The 24,006-nt window shown below is 37.9% G+C and overlaps 5 protein-coding genes, 1 long non-coding RNA gene and 1 other non-coding gene across 8 annotated transcripts; 2 read left to right on the forward strand and 5 right to left on the reverse strand.

Moving 5' to 3' along the window:
- Window positions 1-4,158: 4,158 nt before the first annotated feature.
- Window positions 4,159-7,866, reverse strand: LOC110761093 (uncharacterized). Its single transcript, XM_088255859.1, has 3 exons — window positions 7,691-7,866; window positions 6,733-6,909; window positions 4,159-4,529 (listed from the first exon to the last, which is right to left on the reverse strand). The coding sequence occupies exons 2-3, from the start codon at window positions 6,883-6,885 to the stop codon at window positions 4,362-4,364; spliced, it is 321 nt and encodes a 106-aa protein (XP_088111985.1). The 5' UTR covers window positions 6,886-6,909; window positions 7,691-7,866; the 3' UTR covers window positions 4,159-4,361.
- Window positions 7,867-8,561: 695 nt separating this feature from the next.
- LOC110761682 (TLD-domain containing nucleolar protein) lies at window positions 8,562-12,141 on the forward strand. Its single transcript, XM_021964229.2, has 8 exons — window positions 8,562-8,720; window positions 8,798-8,900; window positions 9,005-9,109; window positions 9,217-9,302; window positions 9,948-10,189; window positions 10,372-10,561; window positions 11,146-11,329; window positions 11,580-12,141. The coding sequence occupies exons 1-8, from the start codon at window positions 8,662-8,664 to the stop codon at window positions 11,883-11,885; spliced, it is 1,275 nt and encodes a 424-aa protein (XP_021819921.1). The 5' UTR covers window positions 8,562-8,661; the 3' UTR covers window positions 11,886-12,141.
- Window positions 12,142-13,053: 912 nt separating this feature from the next.
- On the forward strand, window positions 13,054-14,369 carry LOC110761546 (uncharacterized). 2 transcript variants are annotated; one of them, XR_015825862.1, is made up of 3 exons: window positions 13,054-13,227; window positions 13,291-13,396; window positions 14,199-14,369. It is a non-coding gene; the product is annotated as an uncharacterized LOC110761546 (long non-coding RNA). The 2 variants fall into 2 exon arrangements; XR_002527397.2 differs by having other exon boundaries at window positions 13,307-13,396.
- A 1,076-nt stretch (window positions 14,370-15,445) lies between these two features.
- On the reverse strand, window positions 15,446-16,173 carry LOC110761085 (small ribosomal subunit protein eS17y). The gene has a single exon (XM_021963471.2). It carries the CDS (start codon window positions 16,055-16,057, stop codon window positions 15,635-15,637), a length of 423 nt encoding a protein of 140 aa, XP_021819163.1. The 5' UTR covers window positions 16,058-16,173; the 3' UTR covers window positions 15,446-15,634.
- Window positions 16,174-16,903: 730 nt separating this feature from the next.
- On the reverse strand, window positions 16,904-17,977 carry LOC110761673 (short chain aldehyde dehydrogenase 1-like). The gene is made up of 2 exons (XM_021964218.2): window positions 17,940-17,977; window positions 16,904-17,847 (listed from the first exon to the last, which is right to left on the reverse strand). Exons 1-2 carry the CDS (start codon window positions 17,975-17,977, stop codon window positions 17,034-17,036), a joined length of 852 nt encoding a protein of 283 aa, XP_021819910.2. The 3' UTR covers window positions 16,904-17,033.
- Window positions 17,978-18,848: 871 nt separating this feature from the next.
- LOC110761510 (secoisolariciresinol dehydrogenase-like) lies at window positions 18,849-20,854 on the reverse strand. Its single transcript, XM_021963996.2, has 2 exons — window positions 20,607-20,854; window positions 18,849-19,872 (listed from the first exon to the last, which is right to left on the reverse strand). Exons 1-2 carry the CDS (start codon window positions 20,642-20,644, stop codon window positions 19,080-19,082), a joined length of 831 nt encoding a protein of 276 aa, XP_021819688.2. The 5' UTR covers window positions 20,645-20,854; the 3' UTR covers window positions 18,849-19,079.
- Window positions 20,190-20,296, reverse strand: LOC148293289 (U6 spliceosomal RNA). Its single transcript, XR_015825927.1, has one exon. It is a non-coding gene; the product is annotated as a U6 spliceosomal RNA (small nuclear RNA).
- Window positions 20,855-24,006: the final 3,152 nt, after the last annotated feature.

A 24,006-nucleotide genomic window follows, 5' to 3' on the forward strand; every position in this document is an offset into this window, starting at 1 on the left:
CAGTTCAATCTCCATCATTTAATTGGTGCAAACGACTCGAACTTCAGAGAGGAATACCAACATCTCTTTGCCTCTCGGCAAGTGAACTAGTTTGCGAGCGGACCACTTCACGGAGCAGATCACAGTTTCCAAGCTTGTCAGCAAGAGGCTTGAGTGGAACGTCCTGAGTGTTTCACATAATGCCAATCTTCTTGTTGTCTGCGCCAACGAGGTGCTTAACCCTAGCAGATGAAGGGGGAGCAACTCCTACTTATTTCTTCCTCAACGGAGATACATCCTTCGCCTGTGAAGTCGCAACTCCATTTCTTGAAGACTTGACATCAACCTTCCTTTTTTAGGGGAGTTCGGCAGAACACTCTTCCTGCCCAGCTGGCTGATCATCAGAGTATGGACCATTCTGCTTCCATATCTTAACATCTTGGGCAGGGGGCAGACCACCAACTTCCTCTCGATACTCGCTCAGCAGCCGCCAGTGGCCACCGTCGCTCCAACCGTCTTCAGCCACTACTCATGACGACAACCAGCTTGGTCCCACCCAGCTAGTCCTCGTCGCGAAAAAGAGAAGACGAAGAAAAAATATACGTGCTTGACTTAACTTGGGATGCACGACAACTCCTCTTTTCGACAAGCAGTACAAATTTTCCAAGATCTCTCTCAAGCTAGAAAGTAGAGAAGTTAAGTTTGCGATGTGAAGAAGAATAAAGAGAAGCCTTGCATTTATTCAGGTTGGGCATCCTAGGTCAAGAAGAAGTCGCAAGCCCATTCCTACTGGAAACCCAACTCCAAGAACAGTCAAAAGCCCACTCCAATTGGGAGCCCAAGTCACAGAAGGAAGCCTAGTTACAGCTGGACAGCCTAACAGTTAATTCACACCTCCTCCATGCCACCATGCGCCATGCAAAAGCTGGGGGCATTTGTGGAAGCAAAATATCTCATATCCTAGGTCAAATAATTAAGCCAATCAATTTGGGAGTTATTTGACCTAATTGGGAGTTATTTTATTTAATTGTGAATTATTTTATTCTTGCCTTAATTAGGGATTTGATTTAATCAAATCCCTAATTACATCAATCTCTCCAAATCAGGGAAGAATAATTCCTTTCCATATAAGAAATTATTCTTCCAAAACCCTAACCTCCGATGCTCCTATAAATACATGGCTATGCACAAGGGTTGAGGTACATCCAAATTTCTATCTGAAACTCTACAGAAATTCTCTCTCACAAACCCTAGCCACCATACTCTTTCTCTCTCTCACACAAGGCTCCGACCACCACACACCGCTCCGGCCACTCGGTTCTCCCCACGAGAGCTCCGTACCCTTTTTAGCTATTGTTTCTCTACGAATCAATCGAACTAACTTAGGCATAGGAGGGCCTTTGGCCAACACCCCCCGGGTGTAGTCCTTTTATTCCGATTGGTTTTGTTGGGAGAAAGAGAAGCGAAGGGGAAGAAGGAATCTTTGACGAATATTCTTGTGGGACGAAAAGCACTCCCACAACCACCATACCATAAGCAATATCACCAAGATTCGAACAACACCATACTATTGATTCACCATTTTACCAAGACATCACACACCAAATCAAATTACTACCATTGACTGCGGCAAAAGATGTATATTGACGGGAAAGGCAAAAAAGTAAAACATATAGATAGTGTTATGTGCGCTCCACTCTTTTCCCATCAATATACGTCTTATGTTGCAGTCACTGGTAGTAATTTGATTTGTTGTGTGATGTCTTGGTAAATTGGTGAATCAATAGTATGGTGTTGTTCGAATCTTGGTTATATTGCTTATGTTCTGGTGGTCAGAAGTGAAAACCAAGTTTCATTTTTTGGAGTAAAATAACCAAGTTTCATTCTAGAAAACTTCAGGATTTTGAAAACTTGATTTCAATAAAATTAAGCATCTGAGAGATCACTCTAAAAGCTCTTGATTACTTATCTGTCTATCTCATTTGATCTAAAATTAAGGAAATGCTTATGAAACTTTGATGGATTTTAAAGCTTGAATGAAGTTTTATGGGATGTTAAAGCTTCAATAGAATAGAACTTAGTGGTGTGCTCTTAATTCTGCATGTGACAGATGGTATTAACTGTGTCTTTTTTTTTTTTTTTTTTTTTTTCCTAAAACAAGTCTTCTTTCTATTTTGAGGAAGGTATTAACTCCCACTTGCCAAGAAATCAAAAGATTAAGATTGATTTGTAAGGTCCCGAACTATGAATGTAGGTTCTGACTTCTGATATATGTCAAACGTATAAACTTAAATTCAAATTTAAACAACCTGCAGTACCCAAATACCTCGAGACTTAACTGCACCTGCTAGCAAAGCCCTTTTGACCTATGATTGTGGTCAGGTTTGTACCTCTAACGTTAGGTTTGTAAATAGGTTCGATACAGTTAACTTTCATATTACAGTCAGTCAGTTTCTTAAAACCCTAATAGTACTTGACTCGGTTTATTTACTGCTTTGCCAGAGGTTGAATGTGCGATAAACTGCCCTATAAAACTTGCCTGTCCTAACTTCAACTACAACAATCAGGCTAAGTTTGGAAGTTAGGGTGTTAATAGCATGATCTCACTTCACAATCCTACCACAGCAACTGTCCACATTGCATCAAGCAACTATGTATTATACACTTCGGGTCGGGGAACAGCTAGAATGTGTCCAGACAAAGTCGATTTAGAAATGACCTACCCTCCTACCAAATGTACAAACTACACAAATTGAATCAGCAGCAGATAAGGGCCTCATGCTAAAGTTTTATCACCAACTAGTGAGAAATTGGGACCATTTTCACGGTACAACTAGTAAAGAAGACGGGTTGATGAATTACATCGAGATACAGAGAGGGAATTAAATAATCATCCTTGAATCTTCATAGGTACAACAAAATACAACTGTAACAATGGACAAGAACACAATAAGTATGATCATAGAGATGTGAAGGAGATGGAAAGCAGAAGTAGGTAAGAGAGAGAATTGCAAGCACCATTATCATGGTGTTTCCAGAAAAGGTACTAGAAAGTTAAAACCCTGTCACATTTTAATGCCTCTTCACAGAACCATAATTTGAAGTGTCAGACATTGTAAACTTCAGATCACAATTATTATCTGTACCTGTTTAGTTACTGATAGAGATTTGGGCAAGAGAAACAAGATTCTACAGGATCTTATGTCTCGTTTAACAATTATTGTCTATGGATTGCATCTCTTTTTTGAGTCTTTTTCCCTCTGTACTAAATAACACCAATTAGTTTTGAAGTTGCCTCATAGTTCTTATGCTTATGTTTTATGTTTTGGCCCCCAAAAGTTCAAATCTTAACTCCCTCTTCTTTCTCTTAAATTTAGAAAGAAAAAAGAGAGAAAAGAAAGTAATCAATCCGCCATAATTGTTTGCCTTTTCAAGTTCTTTTACAAAACTAGGATTTGCTTGAATGATTTCTCACATTTCCCTCTTAGAAGCTTAGGATTCTAACATGATCGTGTGCCTACACTTCATCAGGCTCCTGAGTCGTTATGCAACCATATCTATTCATCCAAAAACTAAATCCTAACATTAATCTCAACAAGGTTGGTTCATGAAAAATTTGAAGGACATCAAACAATAAACTTGAGATGAGGGCTGCAAGGAATTTTCCTGAGTCAACTTCACACTTCCCATTTGTACTTTTTCTCTTTAGCAGTTTTATATTGAGAAGGAAACTTTGATGAGAATATAAAAGGGTAAAGCTAATAAAGAGTGTTCATAACACTCGGCACAACTATTGAAAAGGTTCACTATGATGATAAACAATCCCCACATTTGGCATATAGGAAACTCTCTCTGTGTAACATTGAAATTACTTGCAACATGAGATTCCCCCCATTTGATGCAAGTTGAAATTACTTGTAAACTGAGATTCCCTCTGTTTGATGTTAGGATGTTGAAGTAATTGGTGTTAAGTAATAACATGATGCTTTTCCAATATATATTCTCTGCATTTATTGGTTATTTTACTCCAAAAAATGAAACTTGGTTTTCACTTCTGACCACCATACCATAAGCAATATCACCAAGATTCGAACAACACCATACTATTGATTCACCATTTTACCAAGACATCAGACACCAAATCAAATTACTACCAGTGACTACGGCAGAAGACGTATATTGACGGGAAAGGCAAAAAAGTAAAACATATTAACTTTATATATTCATAACATACTGGCAAAAGAAAACTGTTTTGATACTGCACTTTGCAATTCACCTTCTAAGCGGGTGTAGTTTCACATTAAGCTAAGCAATAAGAAAGAATTTGGATTCTCCTACTTAAAGATACAAACATACTGATGTTTAACGCATATGATCTCTGACTAATCCTCCAAAAGTGGATGCCTTTCAAGCTCAGAAAGAAGTTCAGTCAAAGGGGCTGCAGTGCCATTGACAATCTCATTTTCACCTCTACATTGTAGCAATTGTTCCCGAAGACTCCGCACAAGCTCACTAAGTTTCTGTATATTTTTCTCTTGAGAGAGGATAATCTGCCGTAAAGTTGAGAGTCAATGAGATTAATGAACATATCTACCAGGTTTAAGTTGTAGTCTACCAAAAATTATGGAATTAGGCCAATATATCACCACAGGTACTAAAGTTGCAAAATTGCTGCTCTTTCAATTAGAAGAAACTGAATTAAAACAATACACTTGTTGCTATTTCATTCATCCACGCCAGGTTAATTACATATCTAAATAGTAAATGGGGTTTACAAGCACACACATACATGCTTTGTGCATTAGAGTGAAAGCATATGGAGAAGGGGATCAAGCTGAAGGGCACTACAATTAATTAATTTCTCTATCATATATAAACTTGATCCTAAAATTCTGGTTAAAGTTGCCAAATTGGAGAGTAAAGATGTAGTAAATAGGTGTTAACTCTTTAGAAGATGAAGCCATTATAAAAACTATATCCTAAATATATACTCACAGAGAGAGAAAAAAAGAATAAGGGAATAACCCCAGACGACAAAGTAAACCCAGTGATTAGAATTTTCCGGAATTTGTTTTCTTCATGAGAATACATGGCAAGAGACAGAAAGGAGTATAAGGTGATGTTTCGGTACCTGAACCCCTAGCAGGAAACTAGAGACACTTGAGTTGTGGGAAATTGAGATGTCATAACTCATAAGTAGTAAAATGTGTACACCAAGAAAAACTAAGAATGTCCCATTTGAAACTTGCCTTTGAAGTACTTAACAAGATTCAAAAAGGGCCTAATGCAATAAGTCATGTTGGGTCATGCAGATGTGATGCAGTACAGCCTGTAGGTATTAGATTATGCACTCAAACAATAGAACAGAGAAGAATATAAGAGATCGAGAAGAAGAAATATAGATCGAAGGGACGAAAGAAAGGACCGAAATCAGAGAACCGAGAAGGAAGGACAGAAATCACATAGTTTTAAGAGAAGGTTTACTCAATATCCAAATCTGAATTTTAAAGAACTACATGGGGGTATTTATAGCAAACTAAAACCTAGACATAATAGGATAAAAATCCCTTGCTTAAACAGAAATCCTAACCCAAATAAAATAGGAAACTTAAAACTAGAAATCTGGAAATCTGGAAAAGTAGAAATCCTACTAGAATTAGGAAAACTAGAGAATCTAGGAAACTAACAAATACATTAGGAAACTAATAAATTTAGGTCATATGCGTCCTGCATCAAGATGCCTTCACTATGCTGCCTCTAGCACCCTTAGTTTACAACAACTGGGTGAATACTCACAAAGTTCTTCCTATTGTCTTTGGTGTTTGAAACTATATTCCATGAGAAAGGAAAACAAAACATTTTAGTTTTCTCCCTCATTCGGTGTCCCTCCCTCCCTCTCTATCTCTCAATTGGTGAGATGTGAACCTAGACAAAGTTGTGGAAATGGAGAAGCATTCTCAATAGAAGGAAACTAGGTCAAACAAAGATGAGAACTATTAAATTAAGAAGCACAATTCAAGATAGTTTTGCAATTTCAAAAGGTATATAATTCTGCATCTTTCCTTCTCTAAACAATTCTAAAGCCCAACCTGAGAAATCAAAGACCAGTAGTTTAGAGGAATGGGCAAACACTGCAGAGGCCATTAACGGAGGAAACCGCATTGTTATGGGTCACAGAGCATCAAATAAAGGATTCCTATCCAGATAATTCATGTATTGCCTTTGAAAGTTTACTTTCTCTGGAAAAGAATCAAAGCAAGGGTATCATGACGTAAACAGGGCAATGTGAACATGTGATTTTGTTCTAATTAACTGCTATTAGTACCTGAGACCTGACTGAAGCAACAAGAAGACCGCAAACCCATAACTCAAAAGAGCTTTCTGATTTGGTAATTTAATAAGGTTATGGATGTAATTGAGCTCTTTAAAACTCAGGCAATCCCACAGATCTTTTGTTTTGACAACAACAATACTCCCTAAGTGTCCAAAACTCAGGCATGTTGATAACCAATGTCTCAATCCCATAGATCTTATATGGCATAAAGTTACAAATTCAAATACCAGAATAGCCTATTGATTACTGAAATTTGTTACATTGCCTGAAGTTAACAACCCTAAATAATTGAAAAATACATTGAGATTTCTTTCAAACTAAAACTTGTAAACGTAAAGAACCATAGATTTCCAATTCAAAAACAAACACACGATAGGGTTATGCTAGGCAAAGAAAAGAAGTCATATATAAGCACTCACTTTTTCTTTCACAGCTTCTTCCCTTTCAGATATATATTGATGTTTCTTGGAAGTGCTTGGACTTGGTTCATCATTCCCATATTGCTTCCATTCAAACTGTGAGGTAAACACAATTAACAGGAGCAGACAAACCAGTACCCATGGTCTTGACATTGTCACAAGCAGCACTCACTGAATCTGTTATACATTTAACAGATTAGCATATTGATATTAAGCTAAAAATGCCAAAAGGAAAAGAGAGGCAACTCACAATTTACAAACAAGAATAAGCAATTAATTTTGTATCTAACATAGGCTAAGTTGTCAGGTTTGCCAAAAGAAACTACACCATTATGTTCACATTTTATTTTACTTTCTTTTTAAGAAGAAGAAGGTATGTTCTCATTCTGTAGTTCGGTTTTATCCTAAAAACATTAGCAACAAACTTAATCTTTAGTTATCTTTTTACAAGTACTAATTATCTTCTACAATTAAGTGACTGCAATCAGTCGTTAAAGATTTCAATTTCTCTTTTCAATGGATCATTCAAAAAGGGGTTCTTTCTTCCACGGGAGCATGAAAACTAAAAAAATAAAATATTAAAAGCCTTCCTTTCTTGATCATCTCAATGCTTCAGCAAGCTCCCCTCTTTTCAGTTGCCGAGAATACAACCCACAAAGAAAAAGAGTGGAAAATTTTCAAATACCTTACCATTAATACTCAATAGCACAAAAAATATAGCAATATCTAGTACTAAAATTTTGAAGAACAAAAAAAGTGCTAAAATGGAATTCAAGAAACACACACTAAAAAGAGTAACTTTCTGGTTAATTTTCTGTTTCCTACATTTTCTCACCAACCAAACACGACCCCCAATCTAAGACACTACTAATAAATACTAAAGGAAATCAGTAGAAGAGCAAAATATATTGAAGAGAAAGAGGCAAATGAGGTTAAGGCAAAAAAGCATGGAACTTACAGATCTGGGCTGAAGAAGAAGGGCATATCTCAGTTGTTGTTGAACTGTTCAAGTCTTGAAGAGAAACACACAAGGCTTTTGCTCTAATAAAGTTTCGATCTTTTTGGTTGGGCCTCTGAGTATAAGGCGTTGTTCTCTAAAACTTCTGTTCTGAATTATATTTCTGCTAATTTTCTAGTAAAGTTGTTTTCCACTTCAGTTGTGTTTAACTTTAGCATCTTCATTACTGCAATTCGCTCCTTGAAGTTTGTAAATATTTCACCTTTAGCACCTCAGAGCTTTGATTCTCATAATTAACACCCCAACCGCATGACTTTATTTATTCTTCTTTATCCATATTTTAGTTCTCTAATCATATCCTTGCCATTAATTTTTTTTTAATATTCTCTATTTGATTGATCCACACTAGCTATACAAAATAGTTTTGAAAGTCGTATCCAGTTAAAATTATTATCATTTTAAAGGGAATGTGACATAAAAAATTGAGGAAAATTAGTGATCATATAAACATTACAATGCATGTATTGAACACACGATTATTACATATAATTATTAGCAAACTTAAATTTTAGGTATGTAATCATTCACAAATTACATAAGTTAAGAAAATCAAAGTTTTGAAATGAATATTCACTTTCTTGTCAAGTGTAAGACTATTGTAATATAAATTTTGAATAAGTTAGAAAAAATCAAACTTGTGAGTTTGAAGAGTTGGTTGGACGATGTCTTAAAAGTTTGAATCTCCCTCCCATATAATAAAAAATAAATTAAACAACAAAAAGAAAAAGTTGATTTCGTTTTTTCCCAATCCCAAACTTCCTATAACATATGTAATTAGCAAAAAGAATTAGGTGAATTCTAAAATAGCGCGAAGTACAAGCACCTAATTGGAAATTTTCCACGAAAAAGTATAAATGTCAATCTAGATTTTTCGTATTGCAGAGTGCAGAGTGAAGACGGAAAACAGAAAAATGGGCAACTCTCAGTCACCTTCATCTCACGGAGATCCTCGCTTTGCTTCCTCCTCCAGGTTTCTCTCTCTGTAATTGTATACACACACTTTGGCAAACAAAGACAGGGAATTGATTGATTTTGAAATGATTGCAGAGCTTTTTCTCATACGGAACTCGAAGCTCTCAAGTCCCTGCACGCGTCCCTGGCTGCTCAATCTCAGAGCAACGGTCCATACGTCTCTCCCTCAGTTTTTAAGGTCATTTTGCTTCACTGCTGCTCTCTCAATTTCCGTGAATTTCAATTATTTTGTTGTGATATGATATTTCCTCTCTAATTAGACGTAGCTTTATGCCTTCACAGAATTATTTTGGACTTCGTGGTCCTCTTGGAGATAGGATGTTCGACTTAGTTACCCAGCAACGCAAAGACCAAAAACTCACCTTCGAAGACCTCGTTATTGCCAAAGTAATTTACTTGAAAGAAAAAACTTGTGAATTTGCTGTATATATCTGGTATTGTTTAGTTTTTTCATCTGCCCACTTGCTCTTTTTGCTTCCTTGTGTGTGTTGCAGGGGATTTATGAGAAGGGAACAAAAGATGAGATTGAAGAATTCATACATCAGTTATTAGACGTATCCGGGGATGGCATTGTGGGGAGGTAGAATTCGATCTTTTACGTACGATAGTGTAGCGAGAATGATAGGATATAGTTTTATACTCTAAGGCAGTTGGTTTTATGTTTTGATTGTAATTTATAGAAGTATTTGATTTGATCTTATCCTGTCTTATTTTACATAATCAGTTGTTGCGTGTCAAGTAGTTTAGTTGATGTTGTTGAGTTTTAGTGAGTTTTGAAGTATCATATTTGTTCCGGTTTGTTGAACAGAAATATGCAAGTAGCCATTGCAATGATCTGAAGTTCTTAGAAATAACAGATAACATGAGATATATATATATATATATATATATATATACAGTTATTCTCTTATCCGGATGTCCGCACGTTATTATCGTGCGGATCCTATTGTAAACAGGCAGGAAAACAGAGAGGGGTAGTACAAAATACACTGCGTCCGCACGATAATAACGTCCGGATGTCCGCATAAGAGAATTTCTGTATATATATATATATATATATATATATATATATATATATATATATATATTGCATGACTTGGTTTTACTTGTTACTGTGGCTGCTGAAAGGATGGAAGAATTTGGTGATTCCTAGTTATAAATGCATTAAGAAAATACCAGTCTTTCTGTTCCTTTTATGTATATGATATTAAGAATTTAAATTCAGGTCTGATCTGGAATGTGTTCTGGTTGCAATGCTTGACAACATCTTCAATATGGACAACTCCGAACATGGATCAAGTGCACATCACGAGACTGTGAATATATTTCTTAATGCTGCAAAGTTCGCTAAGCATGACGAAGGACATGCCGAAGAAAGCTTGTCTTTTGAAGATTTCAGAACTTGGTGTACTCTTCTCCCATCTGTCAGGAAGTTCCTTGGAAGCTTATTGATACCGCCTAATCAAGGTGGTCTGCTCAAATTCCTTCATTTGTATCCTCTGGCTTACCATTTGTTTTATTTGTTGGTTTTGCATTCTAAAGTGTTTTCCCAAATAGTTTGGGAGAATCTGAAGTTTGTTTTGCCCTTCCATAATTTTTGAAATTACCTTTCCTTGTACCATAATTTTTGAAATTACCTTTCCTTGTAGGAAGACCAGGTTCTCAGGTTCCTCGATTATTGCATTTGGAAAACATCGATCCGAATATGATTCTATTAAAGAAGGTGTATGCTTGGCATATAGGAGGAATCCTTCCGCAGCATGATCTGGAGGAATGGAAACTTTTATACCATAGTTCTGTAAATGGTCTGAGCTTTAGCACATTTTTGGGCAACGTATCGTGAGTATCTTTCTTATACTCTTAATACTTTTATTTCTTTTTTGAATCACTTAATCAAATTATATTCTTTTGTCTGTTGAGTTGAATATGTCCTTGCAGTGTTGTGATTTTATCACTGTTCTGAGAGTGAACATAGGCTTTAGAGTTGTAGGTATACATTTTTTTTTGGTTACATTGGGAGGAAAGAAACCCCGCATTGGCATGAACATGGATGGGTGCCAAGCAGTGGGGAAGGGGGAGGGCCACAACCACTGTGGTAGCATTGGCTATTGTAGGTTTACTTTTAGAGTTTAAGGGGGAGAGTTAATTGGTGCCTTCTTGGATAGTACATGAGCAAAAGTCCTAAATAATATAACCTTTTCTGGTTTAGAATGTGTGGAATGTGAATTGAAGGGGACTCTAAAGCCTATGTTCACTCCTCAAATCATGTATAAGGACCATGGCAATGCTCTGTTAAATGCTTATACTTGGCCTTTTTCCCATATTAAGATAGAGTGCTAAAAGCTTTTCCTATTTTAATTTCAGTCTTGTCGGTTGCTGCAACTAATTTGGGCTGGAATGAGTAATTGTTCAATGAACTGCAGAAAGGATAAGGGGCCGACTGTACTCATTATCAAGGACAAAAAAGGTTATGTATATGGAGCTTATGCTTCGCAGCCATGGGAGAGGCATGGTGATTTCTATGGAGATTTGAAGTCATTTCTTTTCCAATTGTATCCCACGGCATCTATATTCAGGCCTACTGGAGCAAACACTAACCTACAGTGGGTGAGTTGCTACTTGATCTTATAAGTTATACTGCTCTGAAATAGAGAAAACACCATATATTTCTCTTCATTATGTTTATCCATTTGGATGAGGAATGCCTTTGGTTTCTTAGTTGCCTCCAAGTTTTAGAGTCATGAACTGAACTGCATCACATTGTAACAGAGGTTCAGCTTTGTAAATAAGTTAGTTTCTATGGACCATGAATTGCTTTATTATTTTGTAAAGAACATGTTATTTTGTGTACTGGCAGTGTGCTGTGAATTTCAGTTCAGCAAGCATCCCAAATGGTATCGGTTTTGGAGGAAAAGTGAATCACTTTGGCCTTTTCCTTTCGGCCACCTTAGATCAGGGGCACACTTTCTCCTGTACCACATTTGGTTCCCCTTGCCTCTCCAAGACCAACCAAATATACCCAGAAGTGATAGAATGCTGGGGAGTGGTTACTAAAGTAGCAGACGAAGAAAAACATGATGGCAGAAAAGGTTCTGTATTGGAGAGATTTAAGGAGGACCGTCATATGCTCAACATGGTTGGTCGTGCAAATGCAAGTGAGTAACTTGCTGTAGTTTCCCGGAATTACATGCTTGCTGCAGTTTGCACCTCTGAAACTATTTCTTCTAGTTTAAAGAGGCATCATGTTTCTGGTGTGGTTTATGCTGCAGCAAATTTCTGGACAGCATTTTCACTCTGTACTCTGTACTTTCCTTTTATTTTCTATTTTTGGATCCGAACACCGTATATTCAAGTTCATCCTGTAATATTGGCGGCTCTTTTGCTCTGTGCTTTACAAAGCGTGGTTTTTCCTTCTGCTACTTTTATAATCATAAGATGTGGCTGGTGTGAGTTAGCACAGTGTGCTTGCAATTAGGTTACAGATACGCATGCCATGCCTCTGAAAATTTTGTGGACAGATATTTTAGAGATATTTAATCATATACCCATTCTTAACACTAATGATATAGATAAATCCTACACCATTTAATTTTTATAAACAAACTCAGAAAATAAAAAAAATGACAGTTGGCCCTATTGAATTTAATTTTGATTATTAAATTAGTTTAATGCCCTATTGATTGTTTTGGGTTTTTTATGAGATTTTGAGGTTGAGCTTCTTTTAAGAAATCGATGGATGTTTTGTAATTTATAAGAAATTAAAAGCCTCTTTGTTATATTGGGTATAATAATGAATCCCCAATAATTTTCCTAATGGAAGTGACTACATGAAACTATGTAACATAGAAATATTCCTCCTGATGAAATTGAGAGCGTCGCGCCACAATTTCTGATGCTCGTGTAGCCTACCTAGCTTATAAGTAAAAAGGCGGTTCGCAATTTCTTGTTGCTTTTTGAGGATCAAACAAGCTCCATCTTTTAGCACAATCTTTAAATTCCACATACCGCATTGTGAGCAGCATACAAGGCTCCAATTAGGGGTGGGCATAAAAATCGATGAACCGAATGAACCGACCGAACCAAACCAAACTGGATCGAAAAATAAGGTTTTTTTGACCAAACCAAAAAAGTCAACGTTGGACCTGACCCGAACCAAAGTCAACGGTTCGGCCCTCGGTTCCAAATTTTTTTGAACCGGTGGACCTGAACCGAACCGCCTATTATTTAATTATATATAAATTTGACACATGGCATGATATTATTGCCTAAAATGTGCTTGTACCGTGCGCTTGCTTGCACTAGATTACTCTAACCTAATATAAACATCTCCTCTTGACCTAACTAGCAGCCAGCCTCCATCTCAATTAATTTTTTTCGCCGCTCTCCATCTCTCAAAGAACAAAACAAGCAGATCTATCGTCTCCCTAGCTCTATCGTCTCCCTAACCTAATATAAACATCTCTCAAGCAGATCTGGAAGAACAAAACAAGAACTTGACTACCATGGTAGGTCTATTATTTATGTAGTTTTGTGTTTCTTTCTTAGTTTGCATCTTATGAGACTTTTAGTTATGGTCTGATGTAGGAGCGTGGGGCATGAATATTGTGAGCTCTGTGGGAATTATCATGGCCAACAAGCAGCTCATGTCCCCCCATGGCTTTGGCTTTGGCTTTGGTAAGTTCCTCTTTCTTCTTCTTCTTTTAACTATACTGTGTTTTCTTTTAATTTCAGATCTGAAGTAGACATCTTTTTTTCATAATTCATATTCACTTCTTCTCACCATTGATTTTTTTTTTTTGAAAAGAAACTTTATCATTCAAAAAGGAAAGAACGAACACAGAACACAATGGCCAAGGGGGCCACCAAAAAAAGAAAGAACAAAAAACAAAAAAACCTCTACCCTACAACACAGCTGCTTTCCAGTCAGCTCCTCTCTAATTTCCTGAGTTCATTTTCGTCTGTTTTGTCTAATTTTATGACCTTAGTTGGGGTAAAGTTGCTTTCTTGCAGATGCCATATTTATTTTTGTTTTTTTTAATGTTTTTTTTATGCCCACCCCTACCTTTTCTTGTCAATTTTGTATTGGGTTTTCGATTGTATGTGTGGATCTTAAGTTTTGGTTTTGCATATGTGAGAGCTGTATGTTTTGGATTGTATATTAAATATACATGCACTGTAGTGATGTTCATGGTCTTCAGATTGTTCATATTTGTCATCACAGTGGAGAGGCCATTAGTTAAAGATAGATGATAATTTTCTTCTGGTGCCTATGTTTGCTTTTATAAAGCTCTAATATGAGGTTATATAATTTTGTTGTTTATCTGTTTCTTGTTCAGGAGTAGTTCATGATTTTTGGCATATTCATTTGTTAAACTTTGAATGGTTTTGAAGATAAGCAAAAAATTTATTTCTATTTTTACTGAAATTATATGTTTGGTGATTGATTGTTGACTGATACAAGTGTATTTTTGGACAGATGAATGCAGCTTGCTTTGTCAAAACTTTTGGATGGATGGATGCTGATGTTTTGAAGGGATATTTGTTATTTTTTTTTGTCATGGGTTGTAATCGTTATAATTTGGATTTCTTGCTTTATTATTTGTGTGGGTGTATTATTTATAATTTGAATGAGTTCAGCATTTGAAAATTGAAAGAGTAGAAAAATATATTCACAAAAAAAAAAAAAAAGAGTAGAAAAAAATGATTTGGGCCAGTTAATACTGAACTAAAGATTATTTGGGCTTAAAAATAACTAGTAGTGGGCTAAAGCCCAAAACCGACCAAAAAGCCTGAACCGAACCTGAGCCTATCGGGTTAGCTGGTTCGGCCCATTTTCGGCTTTTGATATGGATCCGATCCAACCCGAGAACCGATATTTTACTCGGTTCGGCCCACGGGTCACTCAAAATTCAATCCGACCCGAACCGTGCCCAGGCCTAGCTCCAATAGTGAAAAGCAGAGCCTTTTGCATTGGGGCATTTACGCGGGAACATTACACATTATTCCAAAACAATTGCTTCACCTCTGTTTTTAGAACATGTGCCAAAAGAAACCCAATCCCATCTCTTATGCCGAGTTAAAATGTTGACGCAGAATTCCTGTACCTAAGTTTTGGCCAATAAAACATCTCTTGATAAGAGAAAGAGATGCACTAATATCACCACCGTACATCTTAAATCAACCCCAGCTTACAAGGAAAGGTAGCCTTGATTACAGAGCGGGGGAAGCTTGTATGCTACAATCATCCCAGATGGATCGCATAAAAAAAACAATTCATCCCAGATGGAAGTGGCAAACTTGTATGCGATTCCGGGACTCTAACAACATAATGAGGTTTTTCTTTCTTCGGCCGGAGTTTGTAACAAGCCTAACGAATGGTTCCAAAACATTCAAGACGGTATTTGATGTAAATGCATAGCTGCATTGTCTTCACTACAGTTGGGCATCAAAGGGGTTCCAAATTCCAAACCCAATAAGCATGAAATCAAAATGGGCATCACGGAGGCTCCGAATTCCGGCATATCAGAAACAAAGCCATAAACTAATCATACCCAACAACAAGAACAACCTCTAAAGAGTTTGAAACCAAACTATAATTTAATCACATTCTTAAATTAAACCTACCCATGCCCTAGAAAAAGCAATAGTTATAATAACCCGAAAGAACATGAACATGAAGATTGCACAAGCAAGCAGCTATCCAGAAGAAACCCAAAAGATTCATTTGACAAAAAGAAATAAAAATGCATGCTTTAGATTCTAAATCCAAAATTAACAAAATCCCATAATAAAGGATTGAGAATCCACATTAGAGATCCATGGTAAACTTAAAAACGCATAGCAACAGAAAATTAGCAAAAATTTCCTTCCTACTCTCCCAAAAACCCAAATTTACTCATTATAATCCCTTCTTCAGTACCTCCTGGGCCCGCCGCGCCCGAACCCGAGCTGCTGGGGCTGAAGAGATGCCGGGTCGACCCGCTTAAGGCCGGGCATATCGCCCATGCCGAGAGCAGAGAGCATGTCGATCGTCTCCTTGTCGACCTCGATCTCGTCAGTCTTGATGGCGGACTTCTCGGGGACGTAGTCCATGCGGCGCTCGCGCTCCTCCTCCTGGAGCTTCAAGGAGATGCCGCGAACCGGGCCCTTCTGGATCCGCTTCATCAAATGGGTCGAGAAACCGGCGATCTTGTTGCGGAGCCTCTTGGAGGGGATGATGGCCACCTCCTCCAGGATCTTCTTGTTGGTGTGGAAGTCCAGGGTCATGCGCGAGTAGTATCGCTCGATCACTTGGCGCGAGGATTTCTTCACGGTCTTTGTACGGACGCGGCCCATGGTGCTGGTTTTTCTCTCTGTGAATGTGTGTGTTTTGTGTGTGGAGGTTTTGGGAGGAGAGAGACGCCCGGTGAGGAGTGTGAGAAGGCAAAATGAGGGTGGAAGGTGGAGGTTAGGGTTTTGGGGTATTTATCTGGGAAATCCCTAAAATGGTCTTCGCTGCTGGACGTTTCGGCCCAGTTAAAAAATATTTGAGCCTAGAGTTTGGCCCAGATTGTTTTTTGGGAAATTGGGCCTGAGTGTTGTACTTCCGAAGCTGGAGAAACTAGATTTGTCAGTAAATCTGTGCTGAGTGCTAGTGGTTTAATGTTCGAAATTCATCCATTTTTAAGACGAGAGGGTTTGATAGGAGAGGAGCTCTCTTTTTGAACCCGTGGATTGATTCCCCCTCTTAATTAATGGAAAATGCTTGAGCATCTCATTTCAAGTGAGAATAATATAATTTTTCTTTTTTATTGTCACTCATCGCGTGACATAATCAAATCATGCATGCCCACAATCCCAGAAAGAAGCGCAATAGTGATGCAACACCCATCCCTACTCCATGGAGTTACAATTTTTTTCTTTAATTTTGATTTATTTACATTTTTTTTTCATAATGTTTCTGAAAGCCACCTAGTTTTTGCTTATTGTTTTATTTGTCCACATGGTGTAATATAGTGTTCATATGCATGCCACATACATAGACAAAAAGTGCTTGACCTAAATTCTTGCCGATGAGGATTAAATTTTCAAAATGTTAGGTTTGATATCATAACATCTTAAACATTAGGTACTAATTAAAGTGCAATTTCACTCAAAATCACAAAGAGTCCAAAGTGCAATTGACTGATCATTACAACTAATTAGGGCATGTGCCATTAGAAGACATGGGGAAGATTTTTGGAATGAAGACTAATACTCTGAAAGAGCAAGGGCAAAAAGGATCCAACATTAGCAAGACTATAGTGGCAGCACAGCAAAATGCATGTGGTGCTTACAAAACTTGGTTTGAGAACATCAAATTTCTCAAAACCATACTAAAAGATTGATTAGTGGTGCTATAACCTCCATCCACAAGAAGGTTCAGTCCATTTACAAACTTAGACTCCTCACTTGCCAAGTACACCGCAGCCTCCGCCACATCCTCTGCCCTAGGCACTGCCCCTTTCAACACCGCCGCAGCACAAATCAGCTCCTCCACGGCATCTCTCTCCATTCCCATAACATTTCTTAGCAATGGAGTTGCCATGGCACATGGAGAAATGCAGTTGACTCTGATCCCATGCTGCCCCAGCTCCACACACAAGCTCTTCATAAGTCCCACCACCGCGTGCTTTGACATGGTGTAAGCGTGTGGAGACTCACCACAGCTCGCGGACGCCACGCTTGAAGTGAACAAAATGACACCTTTCTTGGCAGGGATCATAGCCCTAGCAGCATGCTTGGCGCCCAAGAAAGCTCCGTACACATTCACATCAAACACTTGTTTGAAGTTTTCGGCACCAGCGCTTAAAATTGTTGGCTCCAAGTTGCCAGGTATGCCGGCATTGTTGTACATGATGTCAAGCTTGCCATACTTGGACAGAGCCAAATCCACTACATTTTTCACATCAGATTCAACCGTGACATCGCAACGGGTGTAGGAAACAGATTCTTCATACGGGTCGAGTTCGTTGCAGAGGGACAGAGAAAGTTCGTCTTGGACATCGGCTATGATGACTTTGGCACCATGCTGGACAAACAGTCTTACAGTGCTCTCTCCAATGCCGCTAGCGCCTCCAGTGATTATTGCCACTTTGCCTTCCAACCTGCAAAATTGATGTTCAAACATTTAGAAGATGATGAAGAAAAAGGTTAGAAATTTAGACAACAAATGAAGAGGGGTTAAAACTAAGCTTACCTTTTGGGACTTGGAGCTAAAGAGGAAGCGCTGCTCATCTTTAACTTCACTAATGGATGCAAATGCATAGAGGCCCTTGATTTCATATATATATATATACATACATATATCTTTATATATATAGCATGAAAAAGTATTGGATAGAGTGAGAGTTGCTTGTTAAGTCACCGACAAGTTTACGCAGCCCGATTTGAAGGCATGTGACAGATCCCAGTTTTGAAGCTGTAAGTTTGGTTCCAAAGTGTTGTTTATTAGGTTGCATTCTTTTCATGGGTTGTGTACATTTGCTGTAAACAAGAAAAAACTGAGCAACAAATAAAAGCCAACCAGAAACGTCCCAAATTACTTATGTCCCTTCAAATAATTGCAAACAATTTGCCATGTGGTGACAAGAAAAAAGTGAACCTGCTTTGCCATACATGGCAAGAATGACAGGGTATGGAGGATTATAATTTTCTTTATCTTGTTGCCTGGACCACAGTTCGTCCCGGATTGAATAAAAATGGAGCTGGAAGAAACAAAGTGAGTGCAACCAAGGAAGATATTAAAAAAAACAAAGGCTTTGACTTAATTGTCGACAACCTTTTGAAATGAAATGTACTTTAATTTCTTTTCTGCAGTTAAATTAAATGTGTTCAGCAAGGTCAGGAAGATATATCTAACATTTATATGCTCTCAAGAAGCTCTGCTGGAGAATCAAAAGTGCCTTTTTACTTAAATATGTTCTGTGGCTGTCTGTTTGTGGATCGAATATTTTTAGTGCATGCAACAAATTAAACAATTGGGTTGAGCAAGAAAACTCATACTTGATTCCTCCTGTATGAGGAACAGCCATCCTGCAGGGTTCATTCATTTGGATTAAGTTAGTCTTATTTGGTGTAATGTGAATGCTAAATTGAGCTTAGCATCGATACCGATAAAAATTATAATAATTTTTGTAAAATAATTTTCATTACAGAAGGCGTGGCGCAATCTCTGTCTGGACACTCTTGATCCATTGACGAAGAATGAATGAGTGTGGAATTGAATTTTTTCTTGCTAGATGGCCAAAAACTTGGTCCACTATTAGGATGAACTTGTGACAAATTAAAGTTGAACTCAAGCTCAAACATGTAAAAAAGTCTGCAGCAGCCAAGCAGATCAAGGCTCTGGTGGGTATTGAAACATGTTGAAGGAAGGATTAACTATGCTGAAAGCCCCATCTATTAAAAGATTATGCCCGCTTATGTACCTAGCTTCATCACTTGCCAAATAAAGAGCTGCATTTGCCACATCTACTGCCTTAAGTGTCACACCCTTCAAGTTAGCCAATGCGCTCATCGTATTCTCCATCTCCTCATCCTCAAGCCCAACAAATTTCCTAGCCAAAGGCGTCACGAGCGCATAGGGCGACAAGCAGTTCACTCTGATCCCGAACTGACCTAGCTCAACAGCTGCATTTTTAGTCAGGCCATTCACGGCATGCTTTGAGCAACAATAGGCATGTGAGGCTGCACCACCAAGATATGAACTTATGCTAGCAGTTGAAATAATGCTGCCCGCTCGTGCCGGGATCATGACCTGCGCAGCATGCTTTATCCCGAGGAAAACTCCGGTGACATTGATGCTAAGTACCCGCTCGAAATCGGCCTTTTCATTGTCGATTATGCGTGCCTTGTTGTCATCAACTATGCCTGCATTGTTGAACATGATGTCTAGCTTCCCATATGTAGCAACAGCTTTGTGTACTGCATTTTTTATTTGTGCTTCGTCTGTGACATCACAGTGGACGAATGTGCAGTCTGTTGGGCCTATGGATTCCCGGACTGAATGGCCCAGATCATCTTGGACATCTGCAATGACGATTTTGGCCCCATGCTGGGCAAAGATTTTCGCTGTGCATTCTCCAATGCCACTTGCTCCTCCAGTTATCAGAGCCACCTTTCCCTCCAGCCTACATTCAGTTGCCAAAAAGAACAAACACTTTTTAAAAACAGTGATTTCTTTATGGGAAAAATACTTCATAATCCAATTATTTTCCTTCCCCCCTAATTTTAGAACTACCACATTTTTATATCATATTAATGAACCGCATTATATACCAGACCGGATTCATTTGCAACAATTGTTATAACCAATTAGTAATTTACACGTCAACTGTCATATAATTAATTTCAACTTTACTAAAACGTGATATGAAATTGGTTGTTTCTTTACCATTATTGTTTCCTTTGACCAAATTAAATATATAAGCTCATATATACATTGTTGGTCTATTCTAACATAATCTTGATCTATGTGTGTCATCTTTGCGTAGGGGCCATGCTAATCTTCTCTGTATTGTTTCAATTTTATCGGATGTTCCCGAAGGAAGGGACATCTAACATAATCATGTTAATGTTAATCATGCCTTATGAGAAGCCTAAGGCACTGACTTATGGCTCCCCAAGCAAAATAGAGCCCAATACTTGGCCTAGAGTCTAAACATCAAATCTATAGACTGGACAAATGAAAGAATGATCACCCATGAAACTCTTATTAATGGTGAAGCCAATTTGGTCGTGTGCAAAACTGGGGTCATAATGTTCATGAAATAATTTTTTTCTGATGTTTAACAAGAAAAGATACACAAATATAAGCACAAACAGATAACTATAAAACTTGATTAATTAAGCATGTTCTGCTGACCTTCTTGTGACTGCAGAGAGTACTGAGGAGAATGCCATAGCGCTGAGAGAGAGAGAGAGAGAGAGAGAGAGAGAGAGAGAGCAATGAAGAGTGATAATTGGTTCTGTTTGGAAACGGGGGAGAGAGGGTGAGCACCCAAACCCAAAGTTAAATATTTATCAATTCTAAGAAGCAATTATGGGAGAGACCAAACAAAGTCACCCACCACCTACAATTACGGAAGAGTTCTGCTATTTCCACTTACTTGTCTTATTTTCTCATCCACCGTATCTTGTCACATGTAAATTTCCACCCACCAATACTTCTAAAATACTCTTTTAATTATTACGTTATTTACTCTCTCCTTTTATTCTCTCTGCTCGTGTCTTCTCTCTCTTACGCTCCCACACATCTCTCTCCTCATGTATATGGGAATCTGACCCCAGGCCACAACAGCATAAACAAACAAATGGGTGGTCGGCCCACATATAGAATAGGAACTTGAATTTTTGTTTGGGCTAGGCGACCTGCATTACTATAATAATTAATTACTGGTTTGATGTATATCTTAAACAGTTTTATATTACATATTAGAACCAAAGACACAGATGGTTGAGCAGGGAATCATTTTAACGAGTCACGGGAATCATTTTGCATATTATAGGATTGAAAGCTCAAACCCGATCAAATCAAATCAAACTAATTCGTGCTATTTAGTTTGGTTTCTATGCTTAACAAGTGTAATTTTAGACCTAACTAAACCAAATCGTTCGTGTTCTATTTTGTCTTCATCTCACTCTTTGATATCATACCTATAATATTAAAAACAAAAACTCCTAACTCATTCACTATTATACTCAAATATAGGAGCTCAAATTTAAATAATAATAAAAACCTATATTAAATGGACTTTAGAAACACACCCAAAGCCCATTTACAATATAACAAAATGATTTTTAACTTCTTTTAAATTACAAAACTGTCATTGATTTCTTAAAACAAACTCAACCCCAAAATCTCATAAAAAAGCCCAAAACACTCAATAGGACATTAAAGTAATTTAATAATTAAAATTAAATTCAATAGGGCCAGCTGTCATTTTTTGAGTTTTTTTGGGTTTGTTTATAGAAATTAAATAGTGTAGGGTTTATCTATAATATTAGTGCTAAGAATGGGTATATGACTAAATTTCTCTTAACTATGATTTAATTTGTTGTTAGAAATTCTCTTTGATATATGTTAAAAACATGTAATATTTGCTTAGTTGCTTATGACGGGAAACCGATGACTAATAAATTGGTGTTTCCCTTTTTTTTGGCCAAGTATGCCAAAAGAAGGATTTTTCAGTTTTTCTTCTTTTGAGATGCGTAGGTGTGCCACCACCAAGCCACTTGATGGCTTGGATGAAAAGATTGTGTGAATGTGTTTGCGCTTCTGACTTCTAATCAAACGATTGATCCGCTAAGCAAGAAACCTTATCTTGACCTAGGTTCTTTTACTTCCTCGGGGTCAAGGATGATTGAGCTTTGTATGACTATTTTTAGGATTTTGGTGAGAATTGCACTGAATGTAAATGCAAGAACAAAATGACAGTAATGTAAATGCGACAAAATAGATTAAAGCAATAAAAACTTGAATTAAACTTGAATTTAAAGACAACTGAAAGCAAATTGGCAAAAAGTAAGCTTACACTAGGAAAATGAAGAACTTGGATAATCTAAAGTGCTTGAAACATAAAATCCTAGATTAGGAATTGAAAGGTGCAAGATAAAAAGATAGGTTTTGTGTGTTGAGTCCGAGGTCCTTTCCTCTTCTTCTGAGGAGCTATTTATATAGCTTTCTTCAGCTCATGGGTTTGGCCATTAAATGGCCTCAACTGGCTTTTCTTTGAAAATCCTTCCAAGATTAATGTCTTCCGGAGCTCTAGGCATTTAATGAGAATTTCCCAACCACCACCAACCCATATGGTTGGTCAATAAAATGGAATTAGGATTGTGAAACTCTTCTCTTGATTTGAGATGCAATAAGTCTTAGTTTGTTGGCTATAAGTCTTCCCATCTTTGAATTCTACCACTTGCAAGGAGACTTCTGCTAGAACTTCTGAAGTTAGCTTCTTAAGTTGTGTTTGGAATTTTGAGTGTATGATCCGATCTCTGGTGAGACGTCATGCACTCGGAGCTTCCGACTTGGTTGAGAATCCCATCAATGTTAGGGTGACATGAGAAAGACCCCATGGAAAAGGCCACTTTGGGAAAAGCCGAATGTGAGAGGCAAGATTTGAGAGGCGAGGTGTGTGAAGCCACAAATTCTTATCAAACATTGACATAATTCAAATACTAAGCATGTCAAAGTAACTCGAACCCTAGCCTCCCTCTCTTGGAAACACTTTCAGCATCGCACTGGGAGAGGAGGCCTTTGTTCCTTTTCCCCTCTCCTCTCCTCATTCCCACTCCCTTCATCTCCTATTTTTTCTATCTTTCTATCTCTCCTCTGTGAGAGTCTTCTCTCTCCTCTGTGAGAGTTTATGTTACTTTTCTTATTGTTTGTATTTCCTCCTTGTCTCTCTGAATCTCCTCTCTCACTCCTTCCCATCCCTCTAATCTCCCTCATTTCTGAGTCCCTCTGTCTCCAAACACCCCCATCTATCCATTACATCTCCCTCAAGTTCTCATATTCCCATTTCCCTATGATTTACTTTCTCTACTTTCTTTCTCTTTACCCTCACCTTAAATTTCCCTAAATTATGCCCAAATTTGGAAAACCCATATCTGCACTTCCACTCTCCTCTTTCTCCCCCACCCATAAATGTTGTTCTTCAACCTACACTTCTTACCTCTAAATCCCTTGCCCCTTCTCTGTTATGGTGTTCTCCACACATTCCCTCCGGCTGTGTCCCGACTCAAGGTCTCAACCACCAGCCACTGCTCATCGGCTCCATTGATGAGGATGCTTCAAAAGTGCTTTTTGCACGTGCTTCGCTGTGTCCCGACCCGAGGTCTCAACCACCAGCCACTGCTCCTCGGCTCCATTGATGAGGATGCTTCAAAAGTGCTCTTTGCACGTGCTTCTAGGATTATGGTAGCACTTTTTGCGTGGGTGGTTCGTCCACCACCATTCTCCGTTCTAAGCATTGGTCTGTTTGGTTACTGATTATCCATCTCTGGCGGTTGTGGATCTACGACGGCGGCGCGGCAAGTGGGAAGTGGCGTCTGTAGCTTCTCAGATTTAAGGTTTTTTCTTTGTGCTTGTATTGGGTTGGATGTTTGTTTTAGGGTTTTTCCTTTATGTAGCTTTTTTTTTTTGTTGGGCTGAGGCCTTCTACCTATTGGTGATGGGCTAGTTTTTTATTTTTGCATTTACTAACTGTGTAATAATCCCTTTCATTTTTAATAAAATGAATTACCTTTACAAAAAAAAAAGT

Source organism: Prunus avium, chromosome 7 (assembly GCF_965620075.1).
Source record: "Prunus avium chromosome 7, drPruAviu1.hap1.1, whole genome shotgun sequence".
Taxonomy (NCBI): Eukaryota; Viridiplantae; Streptophyta; class Magnoliopsida; order Rosales; family Rosaceae; genus Prunus; species Prunus avium.

Coding starts and splice junctions, on each gene's coding strand:
- LOC110761093 (XM_088255859.1), bottom strand. CDS start 6,885: ATGTCAAGACCATGGGTACTGGTTTGTCTGCTCCTGTTAATTGTGTTT. Junction 4,530..6,732: donor AAGAAGCTGTGAAAGAAAAA/GTGAGTGCTTAT, acceptor ACTTTACGGCAG/ATTATCCTCTCTCAAGAGAA.
- LOC110761682 (XM_021964229.2), top strand. CDS start 8,662: ATGGGCAACTCTCAGTCACCTTCATCTCACGGAGATCCTCGCTTTGCT. Junction 9,110..9,216: donor AAGACCTCGTTATTGCCAAA/GTAATTTACTTG, acceptor TGTGTGTTGCAG/GGGATTTATGAGAAGGGAAC. Junction 11,330..11,579: donor CAAACACTAACCTACAGTGG/GTGAGTTGCTAC, acceptor GTGTACTGGCAG/TGTGCTGTGAATTTCAGTTC.
- LOC110761085 (XM_021963471.2), bottom strand. CDS start 16,057: ATGGGCCGCGTCCGTACAAAGACCGTGAAGAAATCCTCGCGCCAAGTG.
- LOC110761673 (XM_021964218.2), bottom strand. CDS start 17,977: ATGAGCAGCGCTTCCTCTTTAGCTCCAAGTCCCAAAAG. Junction 17,848..17,939: donor TTAGCTCCAAGTCCCAAAAG/GTAAGCTTAGTT, acceptor TCAATTTTGCAG/GTTGGAAGGCAAAGTGGCAA.
- LOC110761510 (XM_021963996.2), bottom strand. CDS start 20,644: ATGGCATTCTCCTCAGTACTCTCTGCAGTCACAAGAAG. Junction 19,873..20,606: donor CTCTCTGCAGTCACAAGAAG/GTCAGCAGAACA, acceptor AACTGAATGTAG/GCTGGAGGGAAAGGTGGCTC.